Here is a 17446-nt window from a genome sequence, read left to right on the forward strand (position 1 = left end):
TGCTACAAATATACCCCTGCTACTTATGACTGGTTTTGTGGTCCAGGGTCACATATAATGTTATTTTGCATGTTAACTTGCTCCAATCAAATGTGAATGATAATATCCTAGGGCCTACACCAGGGTGTGGGTGAGTCAAGTATGAAGTCCAAAGGAAAGGGGTCAAAGCGGGGCAGACAGTCTTGGGCAGAGCAGGACGACCCAGACTTTACGCTGGAAACAGAGCCAGGTTCCAGCGAGCAGGAGGGTTCAGAGGCGTCCGTGAGGCTGGGAGGGACATGGAGAACATTGAGGGGCGAGAGACACGGCGGTTCCCGCGTGGGCACACGTCGCAGGCGGCAGCACGGCAGCGCAAAGGAACGCAACGTCCGCAGGCTGGAGAGTAACGAGAGAGAGAGGCAGAGGATGCACAAACTCAACAACGCCTTTCAGGCCCTACGGGAGGCCATTCCTCACGTCAAAACAGACAAGAAACTTTCCAAGATTGAGACTCTCACGCTGGCAAAGAACTACATCAAGGCCTTAACCACAATAATCCTGGGCATGTCGAATGCCTGCCTGCCTCACACCGAGAGTGACATGGAGACTCATGCCTCTCGGCTCCTGCAGTGCTATCAGCAGCATCTACAGGAGGAGGGAGAGGAGGATCTGTCCAACTACCTGAGCCACATTCACAGCTTCAACAAGGGCAGCTAACACATGCTGCCACAGACTCAGTGAGCGCTGTGTAAATACATGCATGATGATGAATACCAGCTCTGAAGACTAACAAAAGGGTCCATCTGAATAACCCTAAGTTTACAAACTAAAGGTGGTCCATAAACAGGCTCATTTATGTACAGAATATGCACAGATTATATTGCCCACAAACAATGTGGTAGTTATTTGCCATCATCATTGTTAAATTACTAGCCACTAACTCTTTGGATTATGAAGGGCCACAGTTTACTGGTCATTAATATAGTTCACTCAAAAACGTCACAAAAGAAGATGCTTTGCTCATATAGTGAGAGTGAATGGGGTCCCTTTGTTTATGTTCCATGAAATACAGTCATACACAATTGGAACGACATGAGGGTGAGTAAAATGATAATTTTTGGGTGAACTATCCCTTTAACAGGGTAAGTACTTCATATTAAAAATGCAAAGTTTTGGAGCAGATTTCATATTTATTGAGAGGACACATACCATGCACATATGACACTGAGAGGAGTTTACTGTACTTAAATAATGACTCTTTACCCTGTTATTTGTCTACATTTAATAATTTCAAACTATATTATCCTTTCTTTTCAAGTGTTTTCTCTCATGCCTGCATAAAGTTCTTTATATGTACATAAGCAACCATAAATAATGCCCTATAGGAAGTCACACAATTAATGCAGTTTCACAGACCATTAATTACCCATAAATATTCCATATTTATACATCCACATGTACAATACAACTTAGCAGAAGAAGAATAAAACTAACTATTCATCCTAATAAAACCATTTGGAAAGATTTGTTATAAACACTGTTACTTTTTTAAATTTGTGCTGCCTTTAAATGGAATTAAACCACATATAGATCTACGTATAAATGAAATATGCTGACATCCTGAGAAATGTTTCACAACACTGTCTGCACATTTTCAAGTGCAAAAGTAAATATTGCACTCTTTCATCAATGACAACAGCTAAATAAGTGTCTGAACATACACTACCATTCAAAACTTAAAGGTCGGTAAGGTTTTTTTTTTTTTGGTAGTATCTTATGCTCACCACTGCTTTTATTTGATCAAAATATATCACGAAAATTAAAATATGCTGATTTGTTGCTCAAGTAACACTTTCTTATTATCAATGTTGAAAACTATTTTTTTTTTGTAGAAACCAATGTTTTTTTTTTTTTTTTTTTTTTCAGGATTCTGAATAGGAAGTTCAAAAGTACAGCATCTATTTTTGAAACCGAAATCTTTCACAATATAAGATCCTTTACTGTCATTTTAGTCAATTTTTTATATCCTTGCTGAATGAAAGGATTCATTTCTTTAAAAAAAATCTTACTGGCCCCAGATTTTGGAACTGTAGTGTATTTGTACAGAACCACTGTGCTGTCTCAGCTTTGAATAAGAACATAACCAATAACCCAATACAAGCAAAGGATGAAAGTATTACAGACTCTTTTATGCTTAAACCAATGTTTAGCGGCACTGCAGCCGAGCTGTAAAATTCCCAAAGCAGGTGTTTGTTTAAAAATGTTGTTTGTGTGATGTTCAATATAAAATGCTTGTAGTGTATCTACAGTAGCTTACACTGTGACGTTTTGTATTTAATGTTCCTGAATTCAAATAAAAAAAAGCAAAAAAGCAAACGGGCAATCGTGATTTTACCACAGACAAATAAATGAACATTTTAATCCTAAATTAAAAACCATAATGACGAATGATGGGAGTGTTAAAAAGAAGAGGGCCTTACTGAAAGTGGCTTCAATATCCACGAGAAAGGAGAAAAGAGCTTTTAAACTAACTAGAAAATGTGAATTCAGCTGAGGTACAAACAAAACCACAGAGTGGTCTGCATGTGGGGGAGCTTGTTAAGTGGGATTGAGTAATTCTGCTCTAAACAAGAGAAGCGCTACAGAAGGGTTCATGGCTACAGTAGAGACAGTTAGCATAAAGAGCTCAGCTGACTAACAGCCCACTGGGTTTCCGTTCATCTCTGGCTGGTTACTGGTTTGTAGTGGCCGTGTTGCCGTCTGGTTGTCAGTAAGGGATGGCATCACAATGCGAGGTGCCTCCATGGCATTTCCTCTGACTGTTATATGATCCCATCCGCCCTGAAAGAAACAGATGATTTCTTATTTTCTATCCATTCTGCACAGTACTGCTAGTGAGAAGTGAGCATAAAGACGTTCCTCACCCCAATGCCATAGTCCCATGAGTGTCCTTTGGGTTCCATCGGCAGCACCCCCAGTCGGCGACACACAGTGCCACAGCTCAAACTGTGACTGCCCTGCACCTTATCCGCAATGACCCATACTTAGGAAAAAACAAACAAATCTGGCATCAAGCGGAGCAGCAAACCTGCAGTAGTTAGTTAGACTGCAATAACTAGTTACAATGAAAAGGTCTAGACCTGGTCCAGAGGTCCCACAGACACTTTGCGCACATTATTGGAGATGTGCTCCCATGATGAGCCCTGAGGGTAACTGGGGGTCACACCATGTCTGTACCACAGGTTACCTGCTCATACAAAACCATACATAGAATCATTGTGTGTGTATATATATATATATATATATATTATAATATATATATATATATATATATATATATATATATATATATATATATATATATATATATATATATGTATATATATATATATATATGCCCTTGCTGAATAAATTTAAGTTCTATAAAGTATTAATTTCTTTAAAAAAAATCTTAGTGACCCCAAATTTAGAGATGCAGTTATAATACATTTAATCTAGCAATCATATTCTTGCATCTTGCTATAAAATACAGTTAGACTTAAGTGTGATCAATTATTGATGTTCAGTAATTTCAGTAATTAAGTAAACTGCTTTTAGGAGCAATACTGCAGACACCAAGATATACAAACAGATCAGATTACACATTTTTCCATTGATTAGTAACATCTGTGCTTCCCCACTTTTGAAAAGTACCAGTGGCCACTGATGTATTAACACATTTTTTAACAGTGTAACATGTATAGGTGTACCATTTTCATCCACTGTGTATACAGATGTCCTGCCCACTGACACCTGTTTGAGCTTCTGTCCGGTTGGAGAAGGGATGTGATACCAGCAATCTCCTGCGAACAGATCAAACCTTTGTAATGCTGCTGCAGAAACAGAGGCAATGCTGCAATAGCAGGATGACAGGCATGACTTGCATTAAAACACAATGTAAGAGACAAGTATGTATTGTTGTATTATCATGGGGTGATACACGTACAGGCTTTGTGATAGAAGGTTCTTCCCTCACCTGCCGGGTTCTGGGCAGACACAGAGCCCCTGTAGAATGCAGAGCCATCTTTAGCGATGGCCCAAACCTGGTGGACGGCACCTATGGAAATCGACTTGAAAGGCTGGTCAGTTCCAACATGTAACCATGATGACCCCTGTGAGCAAGCCATGTCATCAGTCAGGGTTACATAATTTGAGGAAGACTCTCACCATGATAGTGCTGGAGTTTGTGAAGTATCTGTACACTATTTGCATGGGAACTACTGAATGCTAAACATATTACCCAACTTCTAGAAAATAAGGAACTTGGCTCTTACTCCAGGGGTAAGTGAAGTGACACCCAGACGACACAAGATGTCTCCTTTGTTGCTGATGGCCCACAATGACACCTGTTCCACTGTGCTCTTCGGTCCACAAGGCAGGATTGTGATGTCACTCAAAGGAATAGGTGGGACTTCCTGCCAGGGGCCAGTTGTTGTGAGTTTACACTTTCTAAGGTGGAAGAAGATTGGTGATGGGTGTCAAATTTAACAATTACAATCTTTAAGATTACAAAAAAGTATTTTCATTATTTTGAGTAAATCTACCAAAACTGAATACATATTTCTATATAGAGTACTATACAAAAATACTAAAACAACACTATGTAAATATAAATATAAGAGTTTTTGTTTACATAATATATGTATGTGTACTGTGTATATTTATTATGTATATATACACACACACATACAGTATATATTTTGAAAGTACTTACATTTATATTATATATAAATATATTTTTTTATATAAACATAAAATTTTCTTAATATATTTAATATATAAACATAACATTTTTCTTATATATATAATACACAGCACACACAAATATATTATATAAACAAAAACTTATTTTGGGTGCCATTAATCGCTTGACGGCATTAATTTTTTTTTACTAGTATTTACTACTAACTAGGGCTGTTAAATTGATTAATCGCGATTAGTCGCAAAAAATGTGTACTGTACATACATGTAAATATTTCTTAAATATATACATGCATGTATGTGCATTTTAACATATATACATATTAATATAAACAGTACACATACATAAATATTATGCAAACACAAAATTCTATTTTGGATGTGATTAATCGATTTGACAGCCCTAACAATTAACTAAATTAATCCCTCCAAATACGAATTTCAGTAGGCAAAATACAAATGATTAAAAACCTCTACCAAATTACCTGTCATAAAAATCATTGCGTTACAGTACTTTTTAATTTATTTATTTTAACACTTTACAATTATTTTTAATTTGTTAACATGAGTTAACTATATTAGTTAACAGTGAAAAATATTCCTAAAGTAAGTGCTAGATACCTGGCCCAACGTCTGCGGCGGACAAAGTCCTTCAATGTTTTATTTCCGTGGTATGATCTAGAATGGTGAATACATTCAGTAAAATCAAAAAGGTTAGTTCGCTCGCACACTTGAAGATTGTCCTTTTTATTTTATAAGATACAGTAGCAATGCTAATAACCAATATAAAACTTACGCAGGAAAGTCAGCTGCATACTGCCAGCCCTCTCTGTCTGTGCCACCTGGCACAGCATAGTCAATAGTCCAGTCTGAGACCTGCAAAATATTAGGGAGCATTCACACATACAGCGATTTGCAACTATAAAGCAACCGTAAGTCATTCACTGTCAACTGCAGTGACATATTCTTTATGTATTCGGGGGAAATGCATAACAGCACAAACCCAAGTCCAGTTGGGGGAGGGTGGTTTTGTGTTGTTTTTAGTGCACTCCTTCAGACCTGAGGCATTGCTCCACATATAACGGTCAGTAGGGAGACCCCTGGAGGAGAAACAGTGAGGCACAGCACTGAGCATACTGAACACTTCTGGATTACATACATCATGCTCACTCAGTATTAACCTGTTAGTGTAACCAGTGACAGGATTCCAGCGTTGGTTCTCATAGATATAAACACTCTTCACATCAGTCTGTGTGTAGATGTTATCTGTACTGCTTGCCAAACCTGTGTGTGTGTGATAAATACATTATGTGACTAAAATGCATGAAAAACGCTGAGTGGTTTGGAAAAAGGTGATGCATTTACCCTGGAAGAAGCCTCCTCCATAGCCTCCTGTGTGGACCCAGGCAGTGTGGTCATAGCCAATCCCCCACACCACACCAAGACTGTTGGACTCAATAATACGCAAATGCCCTCCGACTTGACGCCAGAACCTGCCCATGATGACAACAATTGTAGTTTTTTTTTTTTAGAATATAAAAATATTTCCATAATGACTATTCATGAACTGCTATAAGGCATAACAGCAAGACAACAGACGAATATAACATTTATGAAGATATGCTTGTTCAAAAGTTTGGGGTCAGTAAGATTTTTTTTTTCATAAAGAAATCAATACACTTATTCCATAAGGATGCAAATTAATAAAGACTTTTCTTTTCCATAAAAATGTTTTCTATTAATCAAAGAATCCTGAAAAAAATTATAGTTTCCAAAAATATTAAAACAGCCATAGAAAATCGCTGCAGAAAATTCAGCGTTAACATCATAGGATTTATATGCCATCATAAATTACATTTTAAAATATAATTAGGAAACTGAAATTGAACAATATTATTAGTAATATTATTCCACATTATTACTGTTTTTACTTTATTTTTAATCAAATAAACACAGCTCCTAGTGAGCATAAGTGACTTCTTTCAAAAACATTAAGTCTCACTGGCCCCAAACTTTTAAAAGGTAGTTCTTTAATGAGGGGCTTTTCTGACCTCTTCAAATTATGTTTCATTTTTGTTAAACATTCATCACATGGTTTTTGGCCTTTGTCAACTTTCAAGTGAATTTTGGTTTAATGTGTGATGGTGTGAATTTTTTGATGTTATTTGTGACTGTAATTATGCATGTTGTTTTTTTGTAATTTTTTTGGAAAAACTCAATGGTTCTGGTGGGAAAAATGTTCTTAGAGCATTTTTTTTTTTTTTGCTTGATTTTCACACTTAAGTTTACTATAAAGATTAGTTAAAAAGTGAAATGTCTGGATAGGGGAAGGGCTTAAAAAATGTAACATTTTAAGACTCTTAAAAATACTATAATACATCCTTTAAGTAGCAAGCTTAAGGTACAGATTAAGTAAGAACTTGTTCCCATAAAATCAATCAATCATCTGATTCTTACATCTGAGCACACGGTGTAGGGTAGGGAGATGCCTCTAGTTCTTTTGTGGGCTCGCTCACAAAGATGTCACCTTTACAGGTGACCGACCAGATGGCTTGTTTCGAGGGTGGGCCCTGAATACCTCTAGAGTCACAGCAGGACACACTGAGCAGAGCCAGCTGAAAAGGATGAACATACAAACTGTCAGTCAAACAGCAGGGTAATCACAAAGTGCAGTGCAAGTTGTTGAGAATCAGTTTTCCCATGATTAATGTTCTCTCCTCACCCAGTCATGCATCTCCAGCTCTGTGGCCGCAGCCAGGCGCATGGGCCACCTCTGTTTGGTTCGCTCTGCTGTATAGATGGCAAATGTGTGTTTGGAGTCATTCAGTACTGGCACCAGGATTGTCACTTCGTTAATGAACATGTGGAGATACTGGACAGAGAAAAGAACAGAAAAACAGGGTCAAATAGGGGTTGAATTTAGACCACATGAAATCACTTTACAAGCACAGATTTCTTTCCTGTGTTCATATACAGATCCATTCACAAGTTTGATGTTGATAAGATTTTTCAATGTTTTTTTTAAAAAAAAGTCTCTCAAGCTCATCAAGGCTGCATTTATTTGATAATATTTATTTTGACAATAATTTTTTGGACAAAAATACAAAAACAGTAATATTGTGATAAGAAAATAATAATAATAAAATTTTAAAAATCTGTTTTTTTGAAAAATGGCTGTGCTTAATACTTTTGTGGAAACTGAAACTCATTTTGTCATGATTATTTGATGAGAAGAAGGTTCATACTGTAAGTATAGCATTTATTTGAATTATAAATATTAAAATTACACATCTTTACTGTCACTTTTAATCAATTTAATGCCTCCTTGCTGAATAAAAATATTACATTTTTTTAATAAAATCTTACTGACGCCAAACTTTTGATCAGCGGTGAAGTAATCAATGCCTTGTACATTTTTTTTTTTTAAATAGCAAATAAGCTTTAGATTAGTTTCTAGCTACAGTATAAATAATGTGGCATTTTCCCATTAGGGAAAAGCTGAACGTATGCCAAAAATAGATTTGATCAACTTTTAACAGATTACTAACCTTACTAGGTGGCATCAAAGCTAATAAACATGGATTAAAAGCCACACAACTACAATTTTGATTCCATAAAGGATGTGAGATTACCTTCTTTTCATCATTAAATGTGTAGTAGATAAACAGAATCCCATCCTTGTTACCCTCCACTCCCGAAAACTGCTCCAGTGCAAACTGAACATCCACCCACTTATGAGGTTTCCAGTCTCGCCACCACTGCATGGTGCCCTTCTTCACCCACACAGACTGTGAAAAGGACAGGATTCAGGGTGAATCATTTATCAAATTCTAAGCATTTTTAAGGTTTAAGACAAAGAATAATTTTCTAGGGGTAACTCCTCGGTTCTACCAAGCTGAGGGCCACTGTTATCGTTACTGTTGATCTGACTATTTCTTGGAGCACTTGTATGGACACTTACTGTTGCTATGTCAGTGACAGTCTGGATATAGTTTAAAAACAGATAAATGACAAAACTGGTTAGTATTACCGAAAACATCAGATGAGGTAAACAGTTTTGTGTGTGAGCACTACCTGTTCAATGGCCTGCTCATAATGCATGAAATTCTCCATTTCTCTCTTGGAGCGCTCGCTGAGCTGCTCAAATATCTGTTTACGCCATGCTGCTGTTTGAGCAGGTGTAATGGAGAGGGACATGGCCTGCATGGAGGAGTTCAGGGCTGAGGAGACAATCACAAGGACAAGGACAAAGTGAATCATCAAATTCAATTACACAGATGGCAATAGGGCTTCACAATATTGGGAATATACAGTATACAAATATGATTTCCTGCAAAATTGCAAAACAAAGAGTGTAAAATCCTTTTACAGCTGAATGATTTAGGAAAACTTGAAAAATATGGCTTTTTATATTTATATTTACCAACTCAAATCTCTTTCTGCAGAAATATCTTTTCACTTGAGGCCATATTTCAAAGGGCACATTCCAACTGTTTTTGACCAATTCAATATTACTATATAAAATCATCATAATTTTTACTGTGATTATTATGAAATAAAAATATTACACAGAATAAAAAAATATATTGTAACAATAATTACAATTCTAATATTTGCATTCTAATTTCTTTATTTTCAAATGGTAAACCATTGGGTTTTACTTTGATAGTTTGCCAGCAAATAAAAACATGTGCTTCCAGTTTCATACTGGAACTTGGCACTGTGTGTTCATTTACAGGTATGTAGCCCATGATATCAGCATCTCAGAACGGCTCGATTCACAGTAAATGATCCAAGTTGTTTTTAGAAACTGAAACACTGTGTAAATGCAGCACTTCACTTGAAACTGGCAATGCATACATGTATATTCAGTTAACTGAATCTTGACAATTGCACTAAACCATATCGCAATATCGATTTTGTTTCAATACATAATGAAGCCCAACAGGATACCCGGCTGACCTGTTGATGTAGATGAGTTGAACCAATTGAGCTGTGTGTGACACTCAACCAAACATCCCCCACCGCTAACCCAGGCCCATTTTGGAGGTTCATCTAGCCCGTAAGGCTCCTCTAGGGCCAAGTTATAGGTGGCTACAGAGGACAGGCTGCTGGTTTCAGCTGCGTCTCCTCCAGGTCCAGATGTGAGGTGCGTCTGGGCTTCCTCTAGGTCCACATTGCTCCATTGAGGATCCACCCCTCCTGATTGGCTAGGAGACAGAACCTGTGCTGGGGAAGCCCTGTCCTCCAACTCTTTTTCTGGGTGATCTTCCTCAGGAATAGATGGGCCAGCTGGAGGGACGTCACGGCGACTGATTTGGCCTTCACGGTCAGACACGAGCTCTGAGATGAAGCTGTCACTGGTCACTTTGGGGATGCGTGGTTTAGGGGCGTCTCCTATCTCAGGTGTTGGGACAACTTCACCCCCAGCTCTCTCAGTCTCAGCGTCTGCATCACTCAACACTGATGCCTGGGACTGCAGACGCACCTCACCACCAAAGAAACAACCAGCACTGTAATGTGTAGAGACACAAAGTGTTAACATGTACAGCACCAGGAGTTTGGAATCACTACGACACGTTTATATTTTTGAATTTGAATTTGAATTTTTTTTAAATACCGTACTTTCAGTTTAAAGTACTTTCAGTATCCATAAATCCAGTCATTTATCTATTTATCTATTATCTATTTGTTTATCTAAACTAGGCTAATTATCTCATTTGAATTCATTGATTTGTGCAAAAATGTTCAACTATTATTGCAAATAAAATAATTTTTTAAAACACCATCATTAAATGAAAAAAAAAAAAAAAAAATTAGAGAGAGATTATTTGTCACATATGACACACTGCAAACTATTTTTTAAAGAATACCTAGCATTTCATAAAAAAATATAAATATTAATCCGATCACATAAGACAACTCATTTTTTAAACTCTTATGCCACATTGTCTTTTTCAGTTTCCGAATTATTGACTACACTTGCAATACTGAAGTCTACTTTTGTTTTAAAGAAAATCCTTTCTCTAGAAATTGATCATGCTGTGACAAAGCAACTTGATCCTATTCATTTGACTTCTGCTGTTCATTTAGTGACTTCTGGACAGATGATTGACAGTGGCTGTTGGTAACAGGATGTAGGTGTGTCAAGCAACATGACAATGCTGAGAATGTTTTGCTGTATTCATCAATAACAGGATATTACTTTTAATTATTTTAAAATCTTAGTTTTAGTGGCAATATATGTAATTTGCAATAAAATGTCTAAAGAAATGTCCAGAAAGGTCTACCAATTACACACAACAAAAACTAGGAATGTTGCAAATAGGACATGCAAACTGATCACAATGTGCACATTTTAAAGTCCACTAACCTCTGAAGGCTGCTTGCGCTGGCGCTAGAGTGGGAACGTTCACTATCTCTGGGTACAGACACAACTTTCCAGGCCTTCCCACTCAGCTCGCTGGCAGTCACACCCTGGCGGAAATATACCGCCCGGTCTTCAAAACCAATAGCCCACACCTGAGAACAGAAACACATCACACACATCTTCACAGATCTTAGCGTCATAACTGAGTGCTGAAATAGTTTAAGGACCATCCTTGCTAGAAACATATACAGTTCCGTGAAAAGTTTTTCGTTTTCGTTTTTCTTTTGCATATTTGTCACACTTAAAAGATGCAGATCATCAAACAAATTTTAATATAACATATAAATGATGATTTAATTTATTAAGGGGAAAAAAGCTGGCCCTACTTGAAAAATGAATTGCCCCCTCCTGTTAAATCATGAAAGAACTGTGATTAACCACATTATTTTAGAAAGCTGAGATAAATTTCACTAGCTACACCCAGGCCTGATTACTGCCAGACCTGCTAAACAGAACCTGTCTGACAGAGTGAAGCATGCTTAAAGAGTAACACATCTGTGTAATATTAAAATTAGTTTGATGATCTGAATCATTCAAGTGTGACAAATATGCAAATAAATTTAGAAACTTTTCTCTGTACTCGGATGAATTCATATATATGGCATAATATCTGGTATTTTAACACACCAATATTTGTACATTTGTGTGTAATGTTTCACACAGGGAAAAAAAAAAACTAAAAAGTTTATGCCACATTTTCATATTTGTATTTATTGCATTGATTCATTTCTGGGTTAAGCCTTTAAAGATTTTAGTAGCCAAGAGTATGCATGTCTTTATTCTGCTGTTTTCTGCTTTTTATGTTGAAATATGCCACATATATACCACATGTACAGTTATTCAATGTAAAAAGTACATCATAGACAGAAATGAATGAGATAAACCAAAGAGGAAACACTACTAATCTCTGACCTGATCACTGAGACCCACGTTGATCATGACCATCTCTCCAACCATACCTATCCAACCTGAGCCACAAGGGTTATGAGAATTCACACCCCGTCTAAACCAGACCTAATAAAAATAAGGAGATGTGGAAAAACAAGATAAAAACAAGTACTCATTACTTTCATTTTTTTTATAGGCCCCAAACTTTTGAACTGTCCTGCATGTAAAGAAAATATAAAATGTTTACAATTCTGCACCATATCTAGTACAGGCAATGCAATATGAATGATAATATAATTTGTCATTAAAAATAATAAAACATTGGGAATTAATAGAAGCCTTTTTATTAGTGGTCTCGGATTTTGGAACCGCACTGTATGTGCAAGTGTACATTAAATTAAAACATGACTTACTTTATGATCTTTAGTGACAGCCCACACTACATTCACACCAACAGCTACGTGTACGACACCCATACCAGGGCTTGGCGACTCCACCGTGACCCATGATGACCCTGTGATCACATCAATATTATCATATGTCTGTTATCTACCTACTTTTTTTTTTGTGTGTGTACTTCACCACTACACTCACCCTTCAGGCAATCTCTGCCAATGCCCTCTCTGACAATCAGATGACCCTCCCACAGGACAGCCCACACCAGGTCACCCGGGCCGCAGCTGATCTGCACAACCTCCCCTGGTACGGGCACCTCCTCCCAAACGGAGCCCTCAGGATTATGATGGTTGATGTCACACCGGAACCACACCTGCTCGAATGTACAAAAAAAATTATCTTTATGTGTATAAATGGAAATTCATCTGAGTTCCAAGAACTACACTCTACAGCTTTGTAAGAACTGAATAATGAATTGATTATAAAAGCATGAGGTGTTGTTGGACACTGTATGTAAGCCTGGAACGAACTGAGTTCTGACCTTTCCCTGCAGAGAGACCGCCCACAGTGCCAAACACCCTCTGGGCTCCTCAGTGATCTCCCAACCACCACAAGTGATGTCATTAAACGGGTCAGGAAGAGACTCAGTCTGCTCTGAGGGGATCTGCACTCACATAAAAAATAACAGATAAGTTTTTCCATCAACATTAAAGAGAAACAATTAAGATAAGATATACTGTATAATTGCTTTGAAGACCTTTGTGCTGTTACACACCTTGACCCAAGTGTCCTGTGCCTTGTACCTTCTGTATCGTATCCATCTGCGACGACGCACGCAAGAGTTCCATTTTTTGTCTTTAGTGTAAGTGGCTGGAAAATCAATAGCATATGTCCATCCCTGAAGACACACAGAATATCAGATATGGCTTAACGCAAGTAAAGGCTCTTTTTGTGGTTTTAAAGATGTCAATACTGACCCCTTTCTCTGTGGGCTCTCCTCCAAAGTTTTCATCTATGTACCAGTCCGCCTCCCACTCCCAGTTCTCAGAGGGCAGCTGAAAGTCACCCAGAGGCTGGTGCTTCAGCCCTGTGACATCACTCCACTGCCAGCGGTCACTGGGCAACAGCCGGTCCGAGAAGCCATCGACGGGGTTCCACCTCTGCCAGGGAACAGTAAACACATACATGAGTCTCATTTGATAATCAATGCTCTAGAGTTAATGAAAAATAATAGAGTTTACAATAAAATACATTTTTAGGCATGTACTCTTTGTATTCATGCTGGTTTCATATAGTTTTGAAAAACGTTCATACTGTTTCATGAAGAGTAACTCTTAAAATGCAATGTGGTGAAAAAAACGTTCATACTGTTTCATGAAGAGTAACTTAAGTGAAGAGTAACTATTTAATGACTCTTAAAATGCAATGTGGTGAAATAAATCCCAATATTTAAAAAATAAAAATTTTAAACAAGACAGATTAAATTGGTCTAAAGCGACAGTAAAGACATTTATAATGTAACAAAATATCTATTTCAAATAAATGCATTCATCAAAAAACCTGGAAAAAAAATCTGTTTACACAAAATTATTAGGCAGCATAGCTGTATAAGAAATATTATAATATTAGATTGATTAGATTAGAATGATGTGACATTAAATACTGGAATATTGAATACTTTGCCATCACAGGAATACAGTTTTTATTTGAAATAAAGTAAAATTAAAAACATAATAAACATCTTTTATTTTTTCATTCTTACAATTTTAAAAAATCTACTAACATAAAAGGTCAAAGTATCTGATATTTAATCTTTAACATTTACTAATACATTATTACAAATTAAAAGTTGTATCTGTTAACATTAGTACTTGAGCTAACAAAAAGTTAATTAACTAATGTTTACAAAGATTAATATTGTAAGAAGTGTCTCATTGCTAATGTTAGTAAATACATTACCTAATGTTACCTAAAGTTTATTGTAAAGCATTACCTTAGTCTGAGATGACAGGGTTTTGCAGATTATCTCATAATCAAGTGCCTCCATCAATTCATGTTCAAAGGAGAGTAAACGAAGACCGCAGAAATGTGCACAGCTGCACATATACAGTTTGTTGTGGGGAATAGTACCTAGCACAATGTTTGCGTTGTTCTTCTTTCCACAAAGGATGCATCTATTTAGTGGATCAAACACTATACCTTTTCTAATACGATGCTTCAAATATATTCAGAAATCTATAAATCCGTCACCCGGTGGTCTGGTTTAATTTGTAGGCAGTCCGGATTCAGTGCCAAATGTTTCATTTGGGATATCCAATACTTTTTTAAAGACTGATTGAGTTTTGTTTCAATATTTTTAAATTCAACACTATTTTCAAACATGTGCATTTTACTATTATGTCCTTACGTCGTAAGCATAAATGTGGGTGGGACTAATTAAAATCGAGGAATCATCACAAAAAGACAAAACGGTCATTAGCATCATAAATCCTCAAAAGATTTTTTTTATATTTTGATTAAAAAAAAAAAAAAAACTGTACATTGTCTCATATCATCTTTGCATCAAGTTACAAAAAAAACTAGTTAACGCTAATGTAAGGGTGTTTCTAATGCAGTGTCTATGGGAGGGATGGTAAACTTGACATTGTTCTCTCTCCTGACTACCATTATCAGTGTCTCTGATTTTTTTCCCTTTTTTGAACATCATAAAAGCACTATAGTGGAGCCTTTCTTTTGCCATTTGAATAAAAAAATATATTTGTGGTACTTTCCCATTCACTGCTCTCAAAGTTTACTTGGATATAATTTCCTGTATATATTTTTTCTGCTTATTGGTCAAACCCTATTACGATGATTTGACAGAATTTTACTATTGAGCACACCTGGTTTTCATATGTCTCCTCCTGGTAGCGGATCGGCACGTCACTGGCATGGACGTACAGATAGATGTTGTGGTCACAGGCAATGCTCCAGCAGCACTGCTGTACAGCCGTAACACGCTTGAACTCCAAGTGGGCATCGCGACAATGCTCCCACTGCTGTCCCGCTGTCGAAAGGCTATAAACCCTGCCGTACACATCAACAGCCCACAGGAGGGAGCTCGGCATGATGCACCCTGCTGCAAGAAACAAGACACAGACATCTGCAGATAAACAAACTGCTCACCATCAGTTTATGGCTACAAAGAGTGTTTAGAAGCAAACAGGGACACAAAGTTAATTGCTCTCAAATGAAGCAGAATTTCCTGCCTACTCTTTTCTCTGCTTTGACAGCAGATCTGCAGTCAGCTGAATCTCATTACTGTTCCTCATGCTGCCAAAACAGTACTGATACGCTGAAAGAGACCTGTTGACAACTGTTATTTTGTTGCCTTCTAAACTGTAAATGAAACCTATGATATCAGCAATACACAATAAACTCTATAAAGCTCCAAATAGTGAATTATTGCCCTTACAGAACACTACTGTGGCGGTACCATGTTAAGCATAATACAGTATGAGATTATAATTCCTTGGAACCGGAATCATTACTAAATTTTATTACTATATCAACATAGCATTGCAAGGTACTTTACAAAACGCCATCATATTAGTACTATAACTGATGAAGAAAATACTTATTACAATGGCAGATACTATGGTAAAAATAAAAAATGCGATTGTAGCATGGAACGTACTATCAATAATAAAAAAAAAAGAATATTGTAATACCTAGGTAAAACGTTACTAAAGCATCTGATTTAGTAAAGAACAATCAAATATATTTTGATACTGCGTGTTGTTGAACGCTTGTTTGTTGATGCAGGTAATGCCAATAATGCTAACTACCTATCAGATTATGCTACCAACACTGTATTTATCCTACTGTAAGGGTAGGTTTACGATCGGGGTAGAACAGGTGTACATGTTAATAAATCCTCGCATCTTATTAATATCAAAATCTGATAGGTAGCACTTTTCGCTATCGAATTATGCTACCATCTGTTTTAATGGCAGGTAACGTTAGCAAAATCTGACAGGGTAGCACAAATCGTCAGAACACCGGAAAGCACGCTAGCTAGCAATAACAACACATAAGAAACAAACCCGTGGAGTACTTGACAATAGCATATCATCCGCAAAAAACTGAAATACGACTAGGATACAGTCAGAAGAGAAACATTCTGAAATGAATGACTCCCCTTGCCTGTCTTCCGCAGTGACAGGTGCATGTACATTACAACAGAAGGTAAATATCATGGCAGTTTATGCATCCTCAGTATAGCTGACAGTATATATAGGCTTCATCCAGCGTTACATACCTTATCTGTGTCAGGGTGTAAGCACTTAGCTTATGTTGTCATTTTGAGAGCATTCGTCTTTGCAAAATCTGCCTGTGATTTGCACGATGTTGACACCCCACAGATCCTAAACAGGAAGTGTCAGGATTGTTGCATTGGCAGTATTGGCCCGGCAAGGGGCGCAAATATCTCGTTAAAAGAAAATGGGATGTAGTGGTTGTTACCATGGTGCACTTAGAAAGTATACAACCATGGGCAAAAGTTTTGGCAGTGACATAAATTTTGAGTTTTGCAAAGTTTGCAGCTTTAGTTGTTGTAGTGTTCATTCACATTGTTTCAGGATTATTGTGTAGAGTGACAAGATGCATTTTAAATTTTCATAAAAAAACAAAAACAAAACAAATTTCACTGTTTTTTGACCCTAACACAAAATGACCTGCTAACATTAATTGACTAATCATATCAGCAGCACGTGTGAAAGTGTGAATGAGTACTAGTCAGGTAAAATCACTATCATACTAATTAGATTGTAAGAGCAGACTGATTGCTATAAAAGGAGGGGAGAAGTGCTTCCAATCATCGTGTTCTTCTTAGCAATGGTTACCTCCAAAGAAACACTTGCAGCCATCATCGCTTTGCATCAAAATGGCCTCACATAGAAGGCAATTGCTACAAAGAATATTGCACCTGAAAGAACCATTTACCGGAACATCAAGAACTTCAAAGTGTGAGGT

At 37.0% G+C, this 17446-nt stretch overlaps 2 protein-coding genes across 3 annotated transcripts in view; one reads left to right on the forward strand and one right to left on the reverse strand.

Annotated features, from left to right (window-relative positions):
* Positions 1-800, forward strand: part of bhlha15 (basic helix-loop-helix family, member a15) — a 2350-nt gene extending 1550 nt beyond the window's left edge. For both annotated transcript variants that reach the window (XM_019084792.2, XM_042735298.1), the window contains exon 2: positions 112-800. In XM_019084792.2, the coding sequence (XP_018940337.1) occupies positions 142-696 (555 nt within the window). In that variant the 5' untranslated portion in view covers positions 112-141 and the 3' untranslated portion in view covers positions 697-800. The remainder of the gene's footprint in view (positions 1-111) is intronic.
* A 349-nt stretch (positions 801-1149) lies between these two features.
* On the reverse strand, positions 1150-16888 carry tecpr1a (tectonin beta-propeller repeat containing 1a). The gene is made up of 25 exons (XM_042735297.1): positions 16734-16888; positions 15316-15551; positions 13411-13593; positions 13209-13331; positions 12975-13097; positions 12632-12806; positions 12451-12551; positions 12062-12163; positions 11093-11241; positions 9682-10232; positions 8794-8939; positions 8352-8507; positions 7442-7591; positions 7177-7334; positions 6085-6212; positions 5901-6003; positions 5723-5819; positions 5516-5595; positions 5341-5397; positions 4293-4467; positions 3995-4130; positions 3729-3821; positions 3120-3226; positions 2904-3023; positions 1150-2820 (listed from the first exon to the last, which is right to left on the reverse strand). Exons 2-25 carry the CDS (start codon positions 15538-15540, stop codon positions 2674-2676), a joined length of 3585 nt encoding a protein of 1194 aa, XP_042591231.1. The 5' UTR covers positions 15541-15551; positions 16734-16888; the 3' UTR covers positions 1150-2673.
* Positions 16889-17446: the final 558 nt, after the last annotated feature.

This window comes from Cyprinus carpio, chromosome B12, assembly GCF_018340385.1.
Source record: "Cyprinus carpio isolate SPL01 chromosome B12, ASM1834038v1, whole genome shotgun sequence".
In the NCBI taxonomy this organism is placed as follows: domain Eukaryota; kingdom Metazoa; phylum Chordata; class Actinopteri; order Cypriniformes; family Cyprinidae; genus Cyprinus; species Cyprinus carpio.